This window comes from Telopea speciosissima, chromosome 1, assembly GCF_018873765.1.
Source record: "Telopea speciosissima isolate NSW1024214 ecotype Mountain lineage chromosome 1, Tspe_v1, whole genome shotgun sequence".
NCBI classification, from domain to species: domain Eukaryota; kingdom Viridiplantae; phylum Streptophyta; class Magnoliopsida; order Proteales; family Proteaceae; genus Telopea; species Telopea speciosissima.
In genome coordinates this window covers 32,010,066-32,032,693 of record NC_057916.1, presented here as the reverse complement: position 1 = coordinate 32,032,693, position 22,628 = coordinate 32,010,066, and the positions used below count along the sequence as shown (strand labels likewise).

Below are 22,628 nucleotides of genomic sequence, written 5' to 3'. Positions count from 1 at the left end.
CACTCATTTATGGCTCTTCAAGCCCATCAAGCCGTTGCACCACTTACTGCTAACTATTCACTACAAATGCCAAGTGGTCATATCTCTTCGATTTCGAGCTCCTATTTAGAATCATAAACTTTTACGTTTATTCCAAAGGAGGAAAATAGTTTAAATGTCTCACTTGCCAGGAGGGCCCGGTCCTTAACATGTAGGACTCTCTGGCCTATTTCCACTCCATGACTTTTAAATGCTTGTAATTTGAAATCCACGTGTACTACACATTTTTATCAGTAAATATCTGTTTACCAAAATGAAAAGATCAAACCTGAGTTAAAGTACAAATCCATTTGTCAGGTAATGAACATAGTGAAATACACATCCTTAAAATATACTTAGAAAAAAAGGCAACGTCTAAAATATGCTTGTTAAAATTTTTTTAGTGAAAAAACACTTACTTAAAAAACTTAATTTTAATTTGTAAACAAATCAATTTAATATTATAAAAGCTTATGTCCATATATTAACTATTAATATTTAATTAATAAGACATGAGTTAGTTTTATAATTTGTGTATATTGTCTTTTTTTTGGTCAAGTATTTTTCAAATTTAAACTTAAAATCCATAAAATCTATTTTCCTTTTTTTTTTTTTTTTTTGCTGTTCTTGGAATCCATGACCTTATTTTTACTATCCAAGTGGGCTTTTTGGATACTAATTCAATGGTCAAGATGAGATCTTTGATGTTTTGGTATCTCCCATTCTCCCAGGTTTCATGTCTACGCGCCACTTCCGGGATGACTTATGACTCTTAAGGCATAGCTTTGCTTTCTCCACTGTTTGGTTGGTCGGAGTGCTTTTGACTTTCTAAATTAGAACACAATCTTTATACGTGGAACGGAATTAATACGCACCCCCTTGCATTCCCTGCGCTTCCTCCAGTTTCACCTCGCGTGGGACCCTAACATGCGCCAGGGAGAAACGTTTGTATGGCTTCTTGCCGTGCCGTGTGCGCCGAAACCATGAGAGAACGAGGAAGGGTGTACTGTCCGGTCCACCCGCGGCGCACTTTATCCGTGATCCTCTTTCTCTCTCTAAATTAACTCTCTCTCTTCAACTCGTTGGTTGTGTTATCATTAAAAACCTCACTTGTCTTCCATGCTATTTAGTCGATTCTTTCGATTCCGAGCCTCGAACAGATCATCTACGACTGGTTGGTCGAAATCCAACAAAACCCACGTCGGTTTTTCGCGTGTAATCCAAACCCATTCGTGAATCATCGCCGAAAATTGGTTCTTTATCTCACTCCAACGACGGATCGAGAGGTCTCATACTCATATATCTTCGTGTGTGGAGCAAGCAATTGTTTTGTTTTTGCGTAGTTCTTCGTCTCCTCGTTGTATATCTTTTCCGTGATTTTCATAGTTTTTATCGTCCTGAATGCTGTTGCAGAGAAGGGAATATGAACGCAAATCGCGTTCCTTCTTGTCTGTTGTTGGCATGCATCTTATTGGTACGTCCGTGAAACTGCTCTGAGGGGTTGCAAGGTTTGGAGAATGACGAGTCAGGTGGTGAAGGTCCGGAAGGACACTCTCGCTGCGTGCATGACATGCCCTCTCTGTAACAAGTTATTGAGGGAGGCTACAACTATATCGGAATGCCTTCATACGTGTGAGTCTCCTCACCTCTGTTTCTTCATCTTCTAAATTTCATTTCTTTCAATCTATTTCGATACTATTCCTCACTATTCTTTGATCACATGAGTTTTTGTTTCTCATATCATGCGTTTCTATGATCTGGGTGTTTCGTATTTTGCATTATTGCTATATGCGTGTGTTATCTCGCGTTATCATGTTATGGGTTTCTTTCAATCTGCAAAATTGAGGCTTAGCTAGAGAAAGGGGAAGGATTACGAGAGAAGGTGTTGTTTTGATTTATCTTCTTTCTAATGTTCGACGTGCTGATACGATTAAACTTACCAAAAATATTAAACCGGTTTCGTGTTTTCTTAGTCATTAATGACTCTATCGAGGAGGACTTGGTTCCGAGAAAATGTGATTTTGGTGTTTGAGTTTCTAATTTTGCGGTTTACAATGTAATAATGGCGTGTTTGTAATATAGTTTTTGCATATGGGAAATTATTATTAGTTAATAAGAGTTCGATGGGTTCTTCCTTTTTCTTTTCCTCCTTTTATGTTTATTTTATGTTATTGATCAAGCATGTACCCATGGCAATGAAGACATAAAACGAACACTTGAAGCTGGTGGTGATGTTTTGAAAACAGAACCACTATTGTTTAGCAGTAACATTAACATTAAACACAAGAAAGTATTTTGGGAAAAAGATCTAGTTACTGAATCGAGTATGTTTCAATTTTCTTATTCATGCTTCTCATCTTTGACGTGAAATTCTGTTTCTCCCATGTTTCCAGTCTACTTATGCAAAGCACTTCCAATTTTGGAGGCCAAACATGTCCAGTCAAATTAATTTACTTTTGACAGATGAAACAGCTTGAGATCAGTAAATTTCCTTGAGCTGGATTTTATATCACAATCAAATCGTGGAAAATTGGAACTTTGGTACAGTAGTAATACTGTCAAGTTACTTTTGCTTGTATTTGGTTAACTTTTGATTGCAATGTGTCTAACTAGGTGTGTCTGCTTTTTTTTCTTTCTGCTCATATGTTTTTAAAAGGTTGTCGATTCATAATATCACATGGGAATGAGAACTGATGAATGTCAAACATAAAAAACTGAACCTTCTCTGTACTTTTCCTTCTAGAAGCTTCTAAATTTTTTTTTGCACCTTAGCAGGTATGTAGTTGTAGGGAGTTTTTAGTTCTGTCAGTTAATTTCCCCTTTGGTTGGCGGAATGGTTCTTTGGGACTAAATTCTTCTTTACTCTTATGATTTCATATGCATTTTGTCTGGGATGCAATTTATTCTGTTGTTTTATTAACATCTAAACAGTTAGGGTTTGTTGAAGTTTGGTAGTTAGTTCGGAACTTGTTATCAACTGATATGTGTCTTCTCTGTATTGTTTCCCGTTATTTTCTCTCTTCCATCCTTTTCACTAGCAAGTCAGAGACATAATTCCTTATTCCACACAGTTGTTATAAATCATATATTGAATGCTTTAAACATTCAATATTCATCCTTTCAGAGGTTGTTTTAGTCTTTTTGTAGTCTTAATCTGACACTTGTATCCTTTTACTTTAAACCAGTTTGTAGGAAGTGCATATATGATAAGCTTACAGAAGAGGAGGCAGATTGCTGTCCCATATGCAATATAGATCTGGGTTGTGTTCCAGTGGAGAAGCTCAGGTCAACTCATTCTTTTGTTATTGTTCTGCTAAATATTTAAAATGTTATTAGTTCAACCATGCATATTATGTGTATAATTTTACATATTGTTCAATTTTTATGTGCATAAAATGGTTCTCTCTACCTGATGAAAGTGATTATATTACCTGAAGTTAGTTTATCGACACAGGTTTTTAATCATATACATGTGAGTGTTCTGAATTTCCTTCACCTGTATCAGTGGATAATACTTTGTCCAATTATTTGGTTTTCTAGGGTCTGTTTACATCTGTAATCTAACATGATATGTTATGCTTTTGTTCTAGTTTTGTCAAATATTAAAATAATGACTTTTTTTTAATGTAAAATATTGGAGATGTTTTGGTGAAAAGTGTTATACTATCTTAGATATTTTGCTGAAAGGTGTTATACTATCTCAGATATACACCATCACAATATCACTCATTATGGATAAGCTATTCAATAGGTTAAAAATAATAGTTATGTGCGTACAACTCAACTAAGCCTACTCCTATTCACCCAAAAAAAAAAAACAACTAAGCCTACCCCCAACTAAATGGATTGACTACATGAATCCTGTTTTCTTCAACTCTATTTGAAGCCATACTTCTTGTCCACCCTAATCCAGCCATGTATTTTCTTGCCCCTCCTCCCAAAGTCATTTTAGGCATAGCTCTTCCAATCTGAATCATAATGAGAAGACATAACAAAAAGGTCACCACGTATGCCATTTTCCCCAAAATAGCTTATAAGTTACATAAACTAAATAGTTATATTGCTGATAAAGTGACAGGATGTATTTAGTTATCAGTTAAGTCTATGGAAATATTTTATGTTAGTCAGAACTCCAATGACCTAGTGGGGAAAGACTGAAGTCTTGCAGATCCTTTTCTTAGGATCTGCAAGACGTCAGTCTACAACAGCTCAAGTTCCGATTGTATACTTTCCCTAGTTGGCTCGCGACTGTATTATAAAGATGGCAAACCATATTAGAGTTGTACTGTTCAGAAAAGGGAAAGTCAAACCTGGAGGTGGCTGCCATAGTGAAGAAAGGTTTCAATAAACAACCAGAGCCATAATATGGAAATCTATGAAATATTTCAGCATGTTCCAAAGATTTCTGGAATTTAGGTATTATGGGGATCATGGGAAACGTGAATCTATATTTTGAACATAAAAGAAGCATGACCCTACCACACTTAAAACTGGTTACTGTTTTTGGCTAGGAAAGTAGTGTAGGTGCTATGTCCAGATGCCCATTGATGTCCAACAAAGTGACTTTTAAGAACCATATCCGGAGGCTGTGAAACATAAAAATATTAACCTTTTGGTTCCTGTATACGAAAAATGTATATCATCTTAATATATAAAATTGGCACATAATGAATAATAAAAACTAAAATAACAAATCAGAAGAAACAGGATCTAGAGCAAGATAGAGGACAATGACATTGAAAAGAAAAATATTGATTAGATGACTAATAAATACACTTAACTCATTAAGCCTCATCCCAACTGCTTGAGATCAGCTATTTATAGTTGAAAGTGAGCAAGGATCAAGGTGAGAGAGAAGAAGTAGGAACGAGGAAGAAGATGATGAGGGGAGAAAGAGAAGGAGAGAAGAGTTACATGAGTGCAAACTTCTGCAGAGAGTTGTAATGACTCTCCCCTATATTGATTCATTAACATAAGATATTGGAAATTACATACAACTCCCTAAGGAGGTAAAAGATAAAAAAAAAAAAAGTTAAAGCTTAATATAGCTAACTAACAAGATAATAATCCAGTACCCAAAATACCCTCATTACATAAACTCCAACACTCTCCCTCAAGCTGGAGAATAAATGTCATACATTCCCAGCTTGCATAGAAGGGTATTAAGCTGGGGAGAATTGAGTCCTTTGGTGAAGATTTCAGCCATCTGGTGGCTTGTCCTCACAAGAGGAGTGCAGATATAGCCAAAGTCATCTTCTTCTTAATGAAGTGTTGGTCCACCTCAATATGTTTGGTCCGTCATGTTGTGTGGGATTGTGAGCTATACGGATGGCAGCCTTGTTATCACAATAGAGCAGCATAGGTGCCTTAGTATCAAACCCCAACATCTCTCTCTAGTGTGCCTAGACTTCCCACAGTGGTCACATCTAGGTTTGTCTCTGTCCTCCCCACGGTAAGGCCCTTGGCCTCTTCCTCCACCACAACAATCTCTTTGAGAACTAGAGGTGAGAGCAGATCTCTCAAGAGGCGGTACAGTTTCCATGGCAACTCTCTTTGTCTCTTTACTCTGCAAGTAGCTACATACTTATCCAAGGATGGAAGAGGTGATAGGCCCAAAATTTGCACTTGGATTGACTCACTGTCCGGGTTTAGACCACCGAGGAGAATCAAAATATGCTCCTTTTCAAGAGTTCTATAAACCTTTGCTTCATCCTCAAGATTGGACAACTGGAGATCCCAAAAATGATCATACTCCTCCTAGAGGCTAATAACAGTGTTATAATACTCAAAGATAGTCCTATCTCCCTGCTTCATTGTGATGACCCTTTGAAGGAGCTGGTAGACCTTAGCCGAGTCACCCACTCAGTCAAAAGTCTTACAGATGCTGTCCCAATATCCTTGGCCGTCTCCTTTTTCATAAACCTACTACCAATCTCAGGTTGAGAAAATCAATTAAGTCATAACGGTTGAATTCTTGGTCTCCCATTTTTGATATATTGGATCACTTGAAAGAGGAGCAGTAATGGTACCAATAATGTACCCTAGCTTCCCCCAACTTTGCAGGGATAACTTCACTAAATGTGACCAATCCAAGTAGTTGGTGCTGTCCAACTTCACAATGGATATCTGAGTGTTGGGATTTTCAAATGCAATTGGACTGGGGTTAATACCACTCTAACCACCAGCGAAAGCTTCCATAGGTCCACTAACCTCTGACATGATGTAATGATACACCTAAAAGGGAGTACACACTCCATCCCAGTACTCAGAAAAAAATCCAGCAAAACTTGAAGAATCTCAACTCACATATTCATTTCAATATAGAACATCATCCTATAGCAACTAATACAATTTAAATGATGTGACTCACCAAACTCCATCAGCCGAGAACACCACAGAGCATTTCGAATGAGAAACAAGACAATAACAACAAAGCTGGCGGTAACTCTATTCTGCGAGAGAATGAGTTGTGTTCCATTCACTCATTCTTTCATCAACCAAGGACATGGGGGAAGGGTAGTAGCTCTTGGGCGACTCCAAAGAACTTGGTCTCACATGTAATGGAGGCCGGATGAAAGAAAACGAACAAGATAGGGAGCAGCTGGCGGTATTTTGTTTTTCCCCCCTTTTTTTCTTCCAATCGATCTTCACAGCCCCTAGCCTTCTTCCAATGTGTCTTCTGGGTGACGAGAGAACTCCATTAGGTCTTCTTGTTGTATTATTTACATGGTATAACCCCTATTGGACCCCTTAACTTTTCTAGGGTTCCAAGAGAGGCACAAAGAATAAGAGAGATTTCTTAGTCGACTCTCAAACCTTCTTGGCTTTGATACCAAGTTGAAAGTGAGCAAGGATCAAGGTGAGAGAGAAGAAAAGTAAAGAGAAGAAATAGGAACAAGGAAGAAGATGATGAGGGGGAGAAAGAGAAGGAGAGAAGAGTTGGATGAGTGCAAACTTGTGGAGAGAGTTGCAATGACTCTCCCCTATATTGATTCACTAACATAAGATATTGGAAATTACATACAACTCCCTAGGGAGGTAAAAGATAAAAAACATAAAAGCTTAATACAAGCTAACTAACAAGATAATAACCCAGTACCCAAAATACCCTTATTACATAAACTCCAATATTTATCCTGTCACTGATAGTCTAATGCATTCAATGGTATATTTCTGTTAGTTCATAAAGAAATGAACATTTGATATACAATAAGAACGCTGATACAAATGTTGGTGTCCAACATGGCACCTGTGTAAAAGTCAATAGAGGCTTGAATAGATCAAAGAAGTGTAATGTATGACATGACAAAGTCTTGAAAAATGATGTGTCCCTGTTACAGGGCCTCACAAAAATGATGTGAAGAATTTCTTTTAGGGAGAGGGTTCTCTGAGCAAGAGGGGTAGCCTACACGCCCTCACAAAAAATTTTCTATTCCTTTTTTCTCTCTCTTCAAAAAATATAATAAAAGAAGCATGTGTGTATGTGTAGGCTACGGCGCTTGCTCAGACTTTTCCCTTATTAAAAAAACTAATGTTTGTTTCCCAGACCCTTGGAGGTTGGGGTTGGGAATCCCATGAATAATCTCTCTGTTGAATGTATGCACACCAATTGCTGGTCCATTGTGACATTGGAGCCTATCAGTTTGTTATGGGTCATTTGGGTATGACTGTGGCTTCGGATTGGCTTGTTTGTTCCACTACTTTCTTTTCGAGACCCTTTGCTGCTTAAAATAAATATTCAAGATTTTCCTAAATCCTATTGAACTTTTCACCCCAACTATCAAAAATGTTTGAATTGATAGCAGATGTAATTTAGCCTCTAATGGTCTTTGACCTATTTTTGGTGTAGGCTGATTCTTTTATTCTGTTTCTGCTTCCTTAATCTAAGAACTGCCAAAGACTACATACAACTTCTGGTCATCTCTAAATCATTAACCATTGCTTTTGGCTGAATCAGAGGTTTCGGTTATATGTACTGTATATATTGAAAAAATTTCCTTTCTATTGTCATCTACAGGCCTGACCACAATTTGAATGATGTAAGGGCAAAGATTTTCCCTTTCAAAAGTAGAAAAGTTAAGGCACCTGAAGTTGTGCCTTCATTGCCAGTTAGAAGAAAGGAGAGATCACTCTCATCACTGGTTGTCAGCACTCCCAGAGTGTCCGCACAGACTGGATTGACTGGTCGAAGAACAAAAGCTGTTGCAAGAAAGTCTACTGCTTTACGAGGATCCAATTTTACTATTGAGGATCCAGTTAAAAAAGTGGAGGATGCTGTGGAAGATCGGCCGGGGAGCTCAAGCTCACCTGAGACACTAAAGAAGATTGTTCAACATAAAAGGCAGGTAAGGGAGGCTCCATTGGTTAATTGATGCTCATCTTCATCAACTTCTTTAAGCTGCAAATAATAGTTCTGTTGTAATGTATTTTCTTCAATAGAGTAATTCCTTTTCCTTTAATACTAACAGTTTTCATGCTTCATTATTTTACTGTTGTAGAATTCTTCTACTGCTGAATTGTCTAACCACCAGCTGCTTAATAAAGAGATGGAGAATGGTGTTGAGCCATGGGCTGGGAAAGTTGACTGGAAACCTTTAAACTGCCTGGTTGAAGCTGCAAATAGAACGAAATCTTTTAAGTTCAATTCACAAGGTTCTGTTGCCAAATCAGAACCACCATCTGTCTCTAACAGCGAAGTGCATGTTCCCAAAAGCAAAGTTAAAGAACAGATGAACAAATCAAAAGTCCAAGACAACATAAATGGCACTGCTACACCTCCAGGATCTGGAAAACCTAGAAAGCTCCATGGGATTAGCCGGAAAAAAGCATCTGCTTCAAGGGAACCAGGCCTGTCTGTGCAAGCTGTGCTTGAGGCTGGGGGTGTTAAACGTGACAGAAGAGCTAGTCCAATCTGGTTCTCCTTAGTGGCTTCTGAAGACCAGTGAGAAACCATCTCCTCTGAGATTTGTAGTTTTTCCCATATAGAAATAAAACTTTGTATTTCTGGATTCGTGTTTGTTTCCTAATACCATGTTAAAAATTTTAGGGAAGGAGTTGCAGCGTTGCCTCAGATACCTTCTCGTTACCTGAGGATAAAGTGAGTTCCTTAGGCCCTGCTACCTGCTCTCTTTTCTTGTCTTGCTGTACTGTTTTCTATCTAATTTCATTCAACATTCTAGTTTTACTGTGATGCCGTACCTTGACATGCTCTTATGACAATAAACAGTTCATGTGTGTTCTTTGTTATCATATGCTGATTTTGTGTTTGTAGATGTTTTAGTATGATACATCAACTGAATGCTTCCTGTAATGAATTGTATTTTGTTGTGACTGCCTTTTGGCTTACCATTTCTTTTTCTTTTTCACCCCTTCTTTTCTTTGGGCAGGGGCGGGGGTAGTTTGTTTCTTGGTCACACCTTATTGTTCCCCTTTTTCTCTAATGCTGCTGAGCTGCTCTGACACCAAAACTCAGATTCCAACAATCATAATAACTAAATGAGCACCAGAAGCATTGAGCAGACAGATGAAACCAGCAAGATGAGCTTTAACCAAAAAAATAACTATGCCGCTGGATTTAGATCATTTGATGCAAGATCCTGATGATAAACCAGCAACTTGAGAGAAGTACAATCAGATAATGTTAAAAAAAAGGGATGATTCAGTTTATAAAACTTCATTTTTCAATCATCCCTGCAGCCTTTATTTGTGCTTTAAAACCAAACTTCTAGTTTCTCAGTGAGCCAGATTCGTTGAATCCTTGTCGTGCACTCACTACTTAATTCTTGTTCATTGGTTTTTGACTTGTATTTTTGGCCTTTTCTCCTATTAGATTCAGGAACTTCAATGTATAACTCGTGGTTCTTTTCAATCGTGCAATTAAGGAAATCAATGAAACCTTGTAGATGGAACATAACTCTTTGAAGCACACCCAATGCTACTAGAAGTACCCACTAAAACATTTTCTGATTCCAAATCTACCCCTTCCCATTAAGAAACGTATGCCATTTGGCTTAAAGGGGTGAGTTTCCTTATACCTGCACTTGTATGTTTTCTTCAGCTACATGTTAGCATCAATCTGTTTCTCCATTTTGTTTCTTGAAGATGCATGTATTTCCTTAAGAGGGTCATGCATCTTAAATTTTTATTGAGTAGTGAAGCGATGATCAGATGATGTCTGGATCAGTGAGGGAATGCTCAATTGGCTGTCTAGTTGAATTGGTTTTGGTGTTTAGATGCTGAATTGATACTTAATGATGGAATGCTAGGATGTAGGGGGAAGCTGGGCTGATGTTTGTGATGGATTATGGAATTGGATTAGAAGCAAAACAGTAGGATTTTGTGGATGATCAATTGGTTGAAGTGAGATTTATAGCTGGTGAACCCTAGAACCAGAAAACTAGGGTTAGGATTTTGAACCAGGGTTTGACATGCAAACATTGATAGAAAACCAGGTTTTGACTTGGGTGAGTCGCCCAATTCGAGTAAAAAAATGGCAAAACTTGGTCAAGAGTAATGTAGACTTGTCCAATATAAAATAATGACCAGAATCAGTCCGAGTCAAGTCAAACTCGCCCAGGTCTGGTCATATTGCTCTTCATCCTCTTCACTGCCTTGTCTGCATCATCGATGTTCTTCACTCTTTCGCTCTTTTCTGTGGGTGGTACTCTTCACACCTCTGCTCGTATTCTCTCTGTTCTCTCTCGTCAAACCGCTCTTGATGCCAACATTGGTGCTTGCATGTCTGGAGTACTGGATCTTCTCTTTGGAAGGCCAGAACTAAATTTACAGAGACAAGGGAGAGGACACAAACAAGTAAAGAAACTTTGCTTTGAAAAGCACTGAACTTTGAGCTGCAGAGTAAGCTTTACCTGATAAAATTATGGGATAAAGTTCTCTGCACCAGGGGCGCAGGGTGCACCCAGACACACGGGGGGGGGGGCCGAAATGACCGGCCCACCCTCCTGAATGCCCAAAATCCTGCCCCATGTGTGTGAGCACAGCCTGCGCCCAGATGCGCTCCTGGACAGAGAACTTGCACCCTAAAATTATATTAGAGAAAACAAATCAGGTTCCATTTTCAGAGAAGAGAAAGGAAGATGGAACAGATCGGAGAGAACACTTTGCAATCTCCTTGGTGCATTGGGGACACTTCCCAACCTCCCAACTTCCTTCCTGAATCCCCTTTGCTTTGAATCTCTGATCTATCTGTCCCTCACTTTCCATCCTCCTCGCCTCTCTCGCCATGATCAATTCCTTGTTAGGAATTAACAACACAGCAGAATAGCGATTTGCAAAAGTAAAACGAAAAAGGAGATCACACACACAGAGAACATAGATTTATGTGGTTCACCTAAGGTGGGTTACGTCCACGGCCGAGCGATAAGTAGAGCTTCCGCTATTCCGATGATCAAATTACAAACCCTCACCCCCTATATATAGTATCTTGTGCAGTACAATATAGAGACAATCCCCGAAAGTACAAAATTGTCCCTAATATAACGACTCCCAAAAAATTCAGGTAGGGAGCTCCCGCTCCCCAACCCCCAGCCCACTCAGCAGCAAGCGGGACCATCGATATTGGGGAAAAATCACCAGTACTTCTTGGATTAAGTTGAGATCAGGCTTCACCAATAACAATCCCATCCAAAACCCACTCTTCCTAGTGCCAGCTCTGGCGATGGGCAAAAGGAGAATGTGAACCAACTACAAATGCAAAGCCTCTCTTTTCCATCTCTGAACCCTCAACTTCAAAAGTTACCACACCTCCGACTATCTACAAAACCTTCCAACATTCTCAAAACCTTTGCACCACGACCATTTCTACCACTGCTCTAAGGAGTTCTACATCTCTCCCTCCGATGTCATTCTCCCTCATATTCTCTTCGATCTCTTCGGCACCTTCCTTGCGTCCTCCCCTCCTTCATTGATATATTTCTCCATCTCTCTCTCTCTCTCAAGGTCGGGTCACGATATCTCTCTCCCCCTTCCCAAAGTCCCACTCCAAAAAATACATGATTCACCTTGACCAGGTTACTTTTGCCCAAATCACCAGGTTTTAAGGAGGACGAGTTGAGTCGGAAAACCTGATTTTCCAACTGTGTATGAAAGTAAAGATGGCGATTTGTATTGTGTGATTGGGTTAGTTTGAGAATTTAGCAGATTTTGGGATGTTCCTGCATCATAGGTGAAAATGTGGGTACGGATGTTCTTTTTATTGGAATCCAAGGACTGTTGATGGGAAGGTTGATGAATTAGCCAAAGATGGAATGATGATTTGTTATGGGAAATATTATTCTTCTGTGAGAGATTTCTGTCGTAAGGGTGGGGTTCTCCTTTTTGTTGCTGTTATTGTGTTTCAGTTGTGGCTTTGTCCCTTTTCGGAGGCTTGTTGTATCCTCATTTTTTTAAGCTCATAATAAAATAACTTTTATTAGAAAAAATGGTTAGGGATCATTGGTCAAATGGTGTTGTAAGATAGGGTTTGAAGGTAGAAGAAAGGAGTGGTTTTGGTCATAAAGGCAATAGATGAGCTGCAAATGTAAACCTTGGGCCAAATTATATTTCTACTATTTTTAGTACTCATTTTGGGTGATGGGGTGTCCTTGTTACATAGAGACAAACTAAATTAGGAAACAGACTCAGACCAAACTCACTCTTCTGATGCAGCTGCTCTGACGTAGAAACATGATCTTCAAAGCAATTTTGGGACTTGTAAACAATCCATTCGGCCTCATTGAAGTTGGACCAGGATTGGCCAGGTCAAAGTTGGAAAGTTTTCTCTCCTTACAGGCACTGGACTGTTGCCCATGCTTTCCTTACAGGGGCACACAGATCATAGTGAAAACCATTTAATAGGAGATTCCCCTTGACAGATTCTATCCCCTTGGAACTCTCACTTAGCTAATATGCAGTTCCTTATTTTACAACTTAACAGACCTATTTATCAAGATAGCCATGCACCTAATTATGTCTTCTTTTCAGTGCCAGATGAAGTACTTATCATCCAACCATCTTATCACTCCGTCTCCTAAGCAATCTCTACTTCATTCCTTGATTCATACTGTGTTGGGAGTCATGAAAAGTCCAGTTTTACTGTTGATCTGATGCAAAGCAGGACCAAAGTATATCGCTTCATTCTGTAGTGGTTAATTCTTACAGGATTGGCTGGGTTAGTTTGGGTTTCAAGTTGCTGGTTTTAGTTTTGTTTAATTTCATTTAGCGTGAGGAATAAGAGCAAAATTTGAGATTTAAATCCCTTGTTTTCTCAACCATTGTCCCTTTGATGGAGTCCTTGAGGCACCAGCGGAAGTAACTTATAGCCGATGTAATGTATGTGTTATGCTAGGAAAAGTCTAGGATTGGGTTATATATGTGTTGGGCCTTTGATCCCATGGGTTTTCTATGTAATATGCCACTTTTATGGGCCTAAAATATGGGAAATTAGGTTGCATACGGGATTTCTTACTTAGTTATCACTTAAGTGATCATGTGACTTGGTTAAGTGTTCATATGACTATTTAAGTTGGGCTGGATTAGGACTTTATAAGTCCAGCCATGTTTTGAGTCTATTCTTTTGTTATTTCACTTTCCTAGTCAATTTAGGTTACCTAATAGGATAAGGATTGAGTTAGGCCTTTCCTTTTTAGTATTGGAGTCTATTTTTGAGTCTTTTATATAAGGTTGTAAGGGGGGGGGGGAAGTATTGTACACGAATTTTGATACTAATGAAAAGCTTTTTCCTGCTCTTCTTCTCCATTGAAGATTTTTGACTTGGGCTTGATCAAGGCTGGTGGGATTGGTGTTTGATCCAATTGACACCTTGCAGTGTGAAGCCCGGGTGGTTCGTTGATGGGATCGGTGTTTGATCCAATCGATACCTTGTGGTGTGAAGCCCATGTGGTTCTTTTGAAGCTCTCCTTCAAGTTCTACTTAAAGATTCAATTTTTATTCAAGTTTCTCAATCAAGCAAGCTGCTGTCAAGGGATTTCTGCAACAACAGTGAGTTTGATTCATACCAACTCTTAACCTTTCTTCTTCTAATCCTCTAAACTTAACAAGACCTTCACTGATAGACTCCCCTACATCAACTTGACCTAACCCTACCATCAAACCCTAGGTCCCATCAAACTCTAACCCTAATTTCACAATATTCACCTATTTTGACCTAGCCGAATTATCTAGTTCATAGCAGATCCTGGTTATTGGCTTCTAGTTGGTTTCCTACGAATCTAGAACTACATTAATGTTTTAATGGAGGGAAGTGTGCTGGCAGAATGTATATGTGGCCTACACTTGGTTGTAGGTGTTATAGAGTTGTGTTGGGAGCACATGTAGTTCTGATATCTGCATGACTCAATTCATAATTTATGCAGAATTCATTAGGAATCTGCAAAGTGGATGTTGTTTTTGCCAACTAGAGATGACTTTCTCCTTGTGGTTGCTAATGGGTAACCCAATCGCTGAATTAATCCCAAGGTCCTGCCCTGATTGGTCTGGTTCTAATTTCAGTTACAAGGTCAATAACCAGATTGACCTTGGAATCATGTTTAAGAAAGTTCAGGGTTTGGGTCCAAATGTCCAATTTAGATAACCTGTCAGATATCCATTGGTTTTACATACCTGTTGACTAATTAGCAAGTAACAGAATATGGGTTAATATGTTAATGTTAAACTAAAACTATGGTAGTAGTGTATAATATTTTACATTTTTTAAGATATGTATTGTTGGGCAATAGTTATGCTTCTGTTTTTAGTTTCCTTTTTTGGATCATGACTTGAGTTGTACTCTAAGTAGGAGTCCTACTTAGAGTCTATTTACAGTAACTAGAGTTTATAAATAAAGGCAGCTTGACCATGATAGATATAGACTGAATCTATTGTGGTTCAGCGAATCCTCTCTCTCCCACTTGCAGGTACCCAGGTTCTGGGTTTAACATGGTATCAGAGCCTTAACCAGTACCTAATTCTTTCCTTTTAGCCTTTTTGAAAGTCGTTCTTGGTTTCTTGTTTGAGGTGTGTGAAACCCATAGTTGTCAAGGTGGTGGAGGGGTGCCAAAGCGCCCGCCTAGGTGTTACCTAGGCAACCAAGGCGTCCAAGTGTTATTTTTTTTATTTCCCCTCTTTTCTAACATTGTTTAGTATGCTACAATATGTATCTTATATCATAAAAAAATCAGCATTAAGCCTCATCAGCTCATCAAAAATCAACATTAAGCCACATCAAGTCATCAAAAATCAACATTAATTCACGTCAAGTCATCAAAAATCAATATTAAGCCACATCAAGTCATCAAAAATCAACATAGAACTAGAAGACAGCAGAACTGAAGAAGCAAGCTACTGGAAGTTTGAAACAATCAAAACATGCATTTGGTTTATACCGTTCTTGGAATTGGTCATTGTCCAGGTATAACTAGTCTCACATTTGGTTTATATTGTTCTTAAAAAATATGATCTTATCTATAAGTAATTAAATTGCTCTCGATTTAGAAAAATTTTCTTGTTCTCTAAGAAGTTTGACTGATCAAATGATTTTTTTTTTACATGGGACTTTTTGTATTGGGTAGAGCACAAAACCAGCTTTCCAACAAATCCAAGATTGCTTAAATCTGATTATATTGAAGAAGTTATGTTCCGGTCAAACCTTATTTGGTGTTCGCGAATGCTGTCAAAATCGCTTTAAATGAAAATATTTTTTATATATCAAAACAAATGAATATTTTACTGCACGTTTGGTTTTAGCAATGTTTATAATATTAAGATTTATGGAATTTTTAAATTTTAGAAAAACGCATTAGAAAGTTGAAAATTTCACCTATCGCAAAAAATCCAGTTTTTGTTCTTGAACTAGGGGTTGACTTTTTATCCTTTTGGAATTTGATTTTGAACTATTTTTTTGGATTCAAATAGGGTGCATTTGCTTAAGTAAATGAAATAACAAATATAAAAACATTTACTTAAATGATACTTGGCATAAATAAGTGCCAGATTCTGGTTTGATATCAATTAAACCATTGTAAGGCAGCCTGCACTAAGGCGTATAGTTCAAAAACTCGCCGAATTCTCTGCGAGGTCTCGAGAATCTCAAGCTCCGTGAGACGAGATGACATATGAGACACAAAACATGCATAGTTTCGAATAACTCAACCGGAATTTCGAATATTTCGAGAATCTCGGAGAAATCTCGAATAATTTGAGAATCTCGGCCTCTCAGTACTCATAGAGTCATAGTATAATACTATTTGTACTTGGGTGTCTATTTAATATGCATTGTCCACTATACTTTGTAGTTTTTACTTTAAGTCCTTAAGTATTTCGTAAATAATTATTCAATGTTATTTTCTTCATCCATTATTGCATAATTTACTTGTTTTACTTGCCAATTATGTCTCATATCATTCAAACAATGTGTAGAATAGGCAATATTACATTAAGGGTTCGGCCTTTACTGCCAACCAAGGGTGCAAATCCAAAACGCCAATTTTTTTTTTCAATTTTGAAGATTTAAATATTTTTATTAAGCCTAAAAAACAAGCTTCCCTTCAAGTTTTGGAGGCAACTATGGCCATTTGCTCAATGAAACTTCATTCCGAAAAAAAAAAACACTGTCTTGCCGAGATCTCGAGAATCTCAATCCGGTCGAGACGGCTGTTCCAGACGAGTTTTTGAACTATGCTAAAGCGACAGTCGCCTAGACCCCTAGAAATCCGCATGGACGCCTTGACAATTATGGTCTTAATGGTCATCAATATAATTAGTGCTTACGCACCTCAAGTACATTTGGATAAAAGTAGTAAATTACAATTTTGGGAACACATGGATGGATTAGTGCAAGGTTTTATTCAAGGAGAAAAAGATTATTATAGTTGTACATGGAGGATATGGTTTTGGAGAGAGGAATGAGGAATGAGGTTCCTTGGTGATTGAGATAAAAGTAAGGATTAATGCCAAGTTGGAGTTATGAAGATCAACCTTGGAATCAAAAGGTTTTAATATAAGTAGAATGAAGATGGAGTATATGGTGTTATACTAGGACAGATAATGAGGTGGTGAAAGCTGCTGAGACCAAGATTCCGCAAAGTGATTATTTTAGATATATGGGCTCAATCATAAATAAAGAAGGGGATATAAAGGATGATGTTTCACAGAGAATTAAAACAGGAAGGATGAAGTAGAGACGTGTGTCTGGAATGTTGTATGATCGATGTTTCCTTTAAAACTTAAAAAGAAAAATTTTATAGGACAATCATAGGACTGGCTATGATGTATGGTGCGGAATGTTGGGCAGTTAAGAAGCATCATATAGATAAACTCAGTGTAGTAGAGATGAGGATGTTGAGATGGATGAGTGACAAAACTAGGAAGGATAAAGCGAGGAATGATCATACTAGAGCTGATTTGGGAGTAGCTCCGATACATGATAAGCAACGAGAAAGTTGTTTGAGGTGGCATGGCAATGTTCAATGGAGGCCTTTGGATACTCTAGTGCGGAGGGTTGATTTGATTCAGATTGAAGGAACTAAAAGAGCCAGGGGCAGACTAAAATGACCCTAGAAGAAGTGGTGAGGAAGGACATGCATAGCTTAGGCCTTGTATCAAGTATGACCTTGAATAGAGCTGATTGGAGGGAAAGGTTCCATGTAGCCGACCCCCATTTAGTTGGGATAAGGATGAGTTGTTGTTGTTGTTTTGTTGGTACTTGACTTGTATTCTAAGTAGGAGTCCTACTTAGAGTCTATTTGCTGTAACTGGAGTTTATAAATAAAGGCAGCCTGACCCCGATAGATGTAGACTGAATCTATCGTGGGTTCAGCAAATCCTCTCTCTCTTCCACTTGCAAGTACTTGTTCCAGGTTTTAGGTTTGTTACAACATTCTAACCCATTGAATTATGACTTCTAAATTGCTAACTGCTGTTACTCCCTCCACCCCTTCTTTTGTACTCCCCTCTTGGAGATGAAATTCAAAGTTGCTACTCTTCTTTTGTAATCTCCCAACTGATGGCAAGCGCTGTGCTGGTTTTTTTCTCTTCCAGGAATCTCTGAAGTGTGATGTGTTTGATAATAGGATTTAATCCTTTAAATATGAGACAGATGAAAGAATGTTTCCTATTCTTGGATCTAAATTATACACGTGGGCCCTAAGACCCACTGATGTAGTGAGTGCGCTTCATGGCCCGGAATGGGAGGGGAGTTTAGTTCCACATCGGTTGGGCAGTGTATGGCTGCTAGGCATATGACCTTAGGAAGGGCCTTTCCGCCTTGAAGCTTGAGCTTTTGGATTGGACGCCGTCAAATGGTATTAGAATGGGTTAATCATGCACTGGCCATGTGGGGGCTAAGGCCCAAAGCTAGGGGGAGTTGATGCAGTGAGTGAGCCTCATGGCCAGGAATGGGAGGGGAGTTTAGTTCCACATTGGTCGGGTAGTGTACAGTTTCTAGGATTATGAACTTGAGAAGGGCCTCTCCTCCCTGAAGCTCGGGCTTGTGGGTTGGACGTCATCTCCCACTAATGCAGTGCTAATCCCGAGCCAGTGAAATCCAGTAGGAGATCAGCTTGTGATAGGATCGCAGGAAAAAAAGGACAAACCAAATTTGAAAAGAATACTAATAACAGAATACCAGTAGGGCTGATTTAGCCAATAATCAAGTCTAAGGGTCTGATTTTAGTGTAGAAGTTCTCTGTAGAATGTGATCAAAATTTGTTGGTCAAATCAACCCTTATGGAGTAATCCTACTTGGGGAAACTGTAGAATCGATGGACAGAATTGGGGCTCTAAACAAAAATCAACTAAGGCTTTAATAGCTGATTGAATAGTCACAGAATATAGAAACATGATCAGAAATCTGATGATTGCATGAATCCTAGTTGCAGTAGGATTGCAGATTCTAATAGGAAAGTTCAGAATTTTATACCGTCACAAAATTCAGAACTGATAGCAGAACAGAGAACTGAAATCAGAATTTAGTGATCAATTTTAAAGCAAGAGATTTGGAGAAATCCAAGTTGAAGTAGGAAACTAGACTTCGATGGGCAAGATAGGATTTTTTCGGGGGGGGCTTTTGGCAATTGATTCTGAAATAGAATAGAAATAAAGAAAAGAGAGAAAAGATATGATCAGGAATCACCACCAGTATCCCACCCTTGGAATCACTACCAAGGGTTCCTGGAGTCACCACCGGGGAGCCTACTGATTCACCATAGCAGGTAGTATTCTGAATCACCACAGAACCAAAGGCAACATGCCAAATTCATTACTCAAATTCGTATACAAGGCTGGACCCCCTTACCAACTTATATAGAAGATCAAAAACAGACTCAAACACAAAAAAAAAAAAAAAAAAAAAAAAAAAGAAAAAAAGAAAAAAGAAGGGGGAAGGCCTTAACCGATCCTTAACTCATAATGTAACATAAACTGACTTAGGAAGCTAAAATAATGAAGGAAACTGACTTAAAACAGAACTCTATCTAAATTAATGAAGTAAATCCCGTATTCCTACCTTCTACCCATATTTTACAGATGAACGTAAGATGAATGATCTCACTATGACTCCTCAGTCTCCCACTGCTGATAATTACAAGATTGGCAATCTGAGAATCCCACTTTACTCTGTTGGCTCATAGCATGGAACCCTCTATAATGGCCAATGTTATGTTTCGTAAGATTCAAAGGGTGTCTGGGATGAACTCAAAGAGAGTTTTTATCATTTCTCAAGACAAAAATATGCCAAGGATATATGATTTGTATGAAAAGTTCTCCTTCAAGAAGAATGGAAAGTCAGTTGGCAACTACTACAGTACTCTTAAAGGCATGTGGGAGGAACTCAATGTTTATCAGCCACTCTCTACTGACATCAATGTCCTCAAATTTCAACGTGTTGAGTTCCTTGTGGCTAAGTTTCTGTCTGGATTGGACTCCAATCTTCAACCTGTTAAGAGTTAAATACTAGTTGGTGAGAAGATCCCTTCTGTCAATGAAGCTTATTGCAGAATTCAATGGGTTGTATCTCTTTCTGTGGTTAAACCTGATTCCACTCCCTCTTCCAAGGATAATTTGGTCTTTATTGATAATAATGGTGGTTGTGGTCGTGGTAATAGTGTATCTGGTAGAGGTCATGGATCAGAGGAAGATCGTGGACGTAGCATGGATGGTCGTGGCAATCCACCTTCTAATCCTATTGTTCACTGGTGTACTCATTGTGGCCGTCCCAATCATACTATTGATAAATGTTGGATGAAGCATGGCAAACCACAATGTGCTCGGCAACAATTTGCCATTACTACTGTTTCTAATGGGATACTAAAGCAATGCCTCCTACTGACACTAATCATGGTCCTACACCTGGTGGTAGTTTCTCATCTCATACTAATATAATCAATCAACTTCTAAAACATGTTCAACAACCTGAGACATCCTCTTCCACATATATTGCTACATTAGCACATTCAGGTACCCCTACATGTTTCAACTCCTCATACTCTCCTCCTTGGGCCATTGACTCAGGTGCATCCTCACATATGGCTGGTAAGTCTAATTTGTTCTCTTCAGTTCAGCAATCTGCTTCTACATCACAAGTTCTACTTGCAAATGGATCCCTCGCTCGTGATACTGGCCATGGTGTTGTTCCTCTTTCTTCTATGCTTTCATTATCTTCAGTTCTTCATGTTCCCAAATTGCCTCTTAATCTCTTATCTATTAGTCAATTGACGAAACATCTTAATTGTTTCATTACATTTTGTCCTTCTCATTGTGTTGATCTCAAAATAAAGATGACGATTGGTGGCGGACATGAGAAGGATGCCTTATATTCCGTTAATGTTGCCTCATCATCTGCGGCAACTTCTGCTAACTCTATTGGTGTTTCCCCTTTACATTGGTATTACCAGCTGAGTCATCTTTTTCTATCCAAGCTACAACATTTGGTACCAGGTTGCAAGTTTATTTCCGGGTTTGAGTGTGAAGCTTGTGAGCTTGGCAAGCATCACCGTACTGTTTTTCCGTCCTGCAGTGAGTCTAGGAGTCGGTCTTTGTTTGATTTCGTTCATTTAGATTTTTGGGGACCATGTAGGGTTAAGATTCGGTCCAGTTTCTATTATTGTGTCTTTTATTGACGATCATTCCCTTATGTTATGGTTGTATCTCTTAAAAGATCATTCTGAATTTGTGTCTGTTTATAAGGAAAAAGAGTTCAGTTTGGTGTTTGCTTGAAAATTTTGCGTACTGACAATGCTCTTAAGATTACCCAATGCAAGATTTCATTGTTTTGCTCTGAAAATGACGTCATTCACCAGACTAGCTGTTCCTATACACCTCAATAAAATGGGGTGGCCAAACGCAAGAATCTTCATGTCTTAGATATTTCTAGGTCTTTAATGTTCCATATGAATGTTCCTAAAATTTATTGGGGTGATGCTGTATTGACCGCTTGTTTTTTGATTAACCGGATGTTCTCTTCTATCCTACGCAACCGTACTCCCTTTTTTGTGGTTTTCCCTAACAATTTCTTGCTTGGTCCACCTCCTTGTATTTTTGGCTGTCAATGTTTTATTCATAATCTTTGCCCTGGTCTCAATAAATTGTCTCCTCAGTCTACCAAGTTTATTTTTTGGGGTTTCTCTCTTACTTTGAAGGGCTGTCGATGTTTTGACTCTATTACTCGCCGGCACTTTGTTAGTGCTGATGTCTCTTTCTTTGAACACACCCTATTTTGGTGGTCCTGCTCCTAATTTTGATACTTCTCTTCCTAGTCCACCACCTCTCCTTTAGCCTATTCATCTTAAGGTTTTGAATCCCGAACCTCCGGCAACTACTGCCAAACCCACATGTACCTTTATAGGTATACAAGCGCTGCCCAAAGCAACCATTGTCTGCTCTTGCCATTCCTCCGCCCTCACCACTGTCTCTTTACTTGGAGATCCTCCCTTTGACACTGATCTTCCTATTGCACTTCAGAAAGATACTCATTCTTGTACTCATAGTACTAAAACTCGCGAAATTTCGGTCGAGATATCGAATATTTCGAGTATCTCGACCTGTCCGAAACGAAACGCAAGTCCGAAATGAAAAAATGCAATATTTCAGAAATTTCGAAATTGCGGAAATTTCGGTAATTTCGGTCATCTCGTTTCAAAATTTTCGGAAATCTCGGACATTTTTGGCATTTTACACCCACAGAAAAATACCATATTTCGACCGAGATTTCGACGAAATTTCGGTATCTCGGAAATTTCGGTCAGACCGAAACACCGAAACGAAACGAGATTTAGTACCATGCTTGTACTCAAACCTCTTCGGTCACCTATCCGATTGCTAATTATGTGTCTATATCTCAACTCCCTGCCTCTGTTCGACAATTTGCTATTTCTCTGTTCGACAATTTGCTATTGCTCTTACCTCTCACTTTGTTCCAACCCATTACAAAGCTGCTTTGAGTCACCTTGGGTGTAAAACTGCAATGGATGTGGAAATGTATGCCTTTCTCTCTGCAAGACTTGGACTTTGGTCACTCTACCTCCCGGTAAGGATCTTGTAAAGTGTCATTGGGTGCATACCATTAAGGATAACCCTGATGGTTCCGTAGTGCAGTTGAAAGCTTGAATGGTTGCTAAGTG

General features: G+C 38.7%; 1 protein-coding gene across 2 annotated transcripts in view; it reads left to right on the top strand.

Annotated features, from left to right (window-relative positions):
- The first annotated feature begins 1,000 nt into the window (after nucleotides 1-1,000).
- Nucleotides 1,001-22,628, top strand: part of LOC122670638 (E3 ubiquitin protein ligase DRIP2-like) — a 57,148-nt gene continuing 35,520 nt past the window's right edge. Inside the window, exons 1-6 of one of the 2 annotated variants that reach the window (XM_043867598.1) lie at nucleotides 1,001-1,304; nucleotides 1,432-1,650; nucleotides 3,204-3,303; nucleotides 8,036-8,363; nucleotides 8,517-8,959; nucleotides 9,065-9,115. In XM_043867598.1, coding sequence (XP_043723533.1) covers nucleotides 1,536-1,650; nucleotides 3,204-3,303; nucleotides 8,036-8,363; nucleotides 8,517-8,959; nucleotides 9,065-9,115 — 1,037 coding nt within the window. In that variant the 5' untranslated portion in view covers nucleotides 1,001-1,304; nucleotides 1,432-1,535. Of the gene's footprint in view, nucleotides 1,651-3,203; nucleotides 3,304-8,035; nucleotides 8,364-8,516; nucleotides 8,960-9,064; nucleotides 9,116-22,628 lie in introns of both variants that reach the window. The other variant, XM_043867588.1, reaches the window with a different exon arrangement.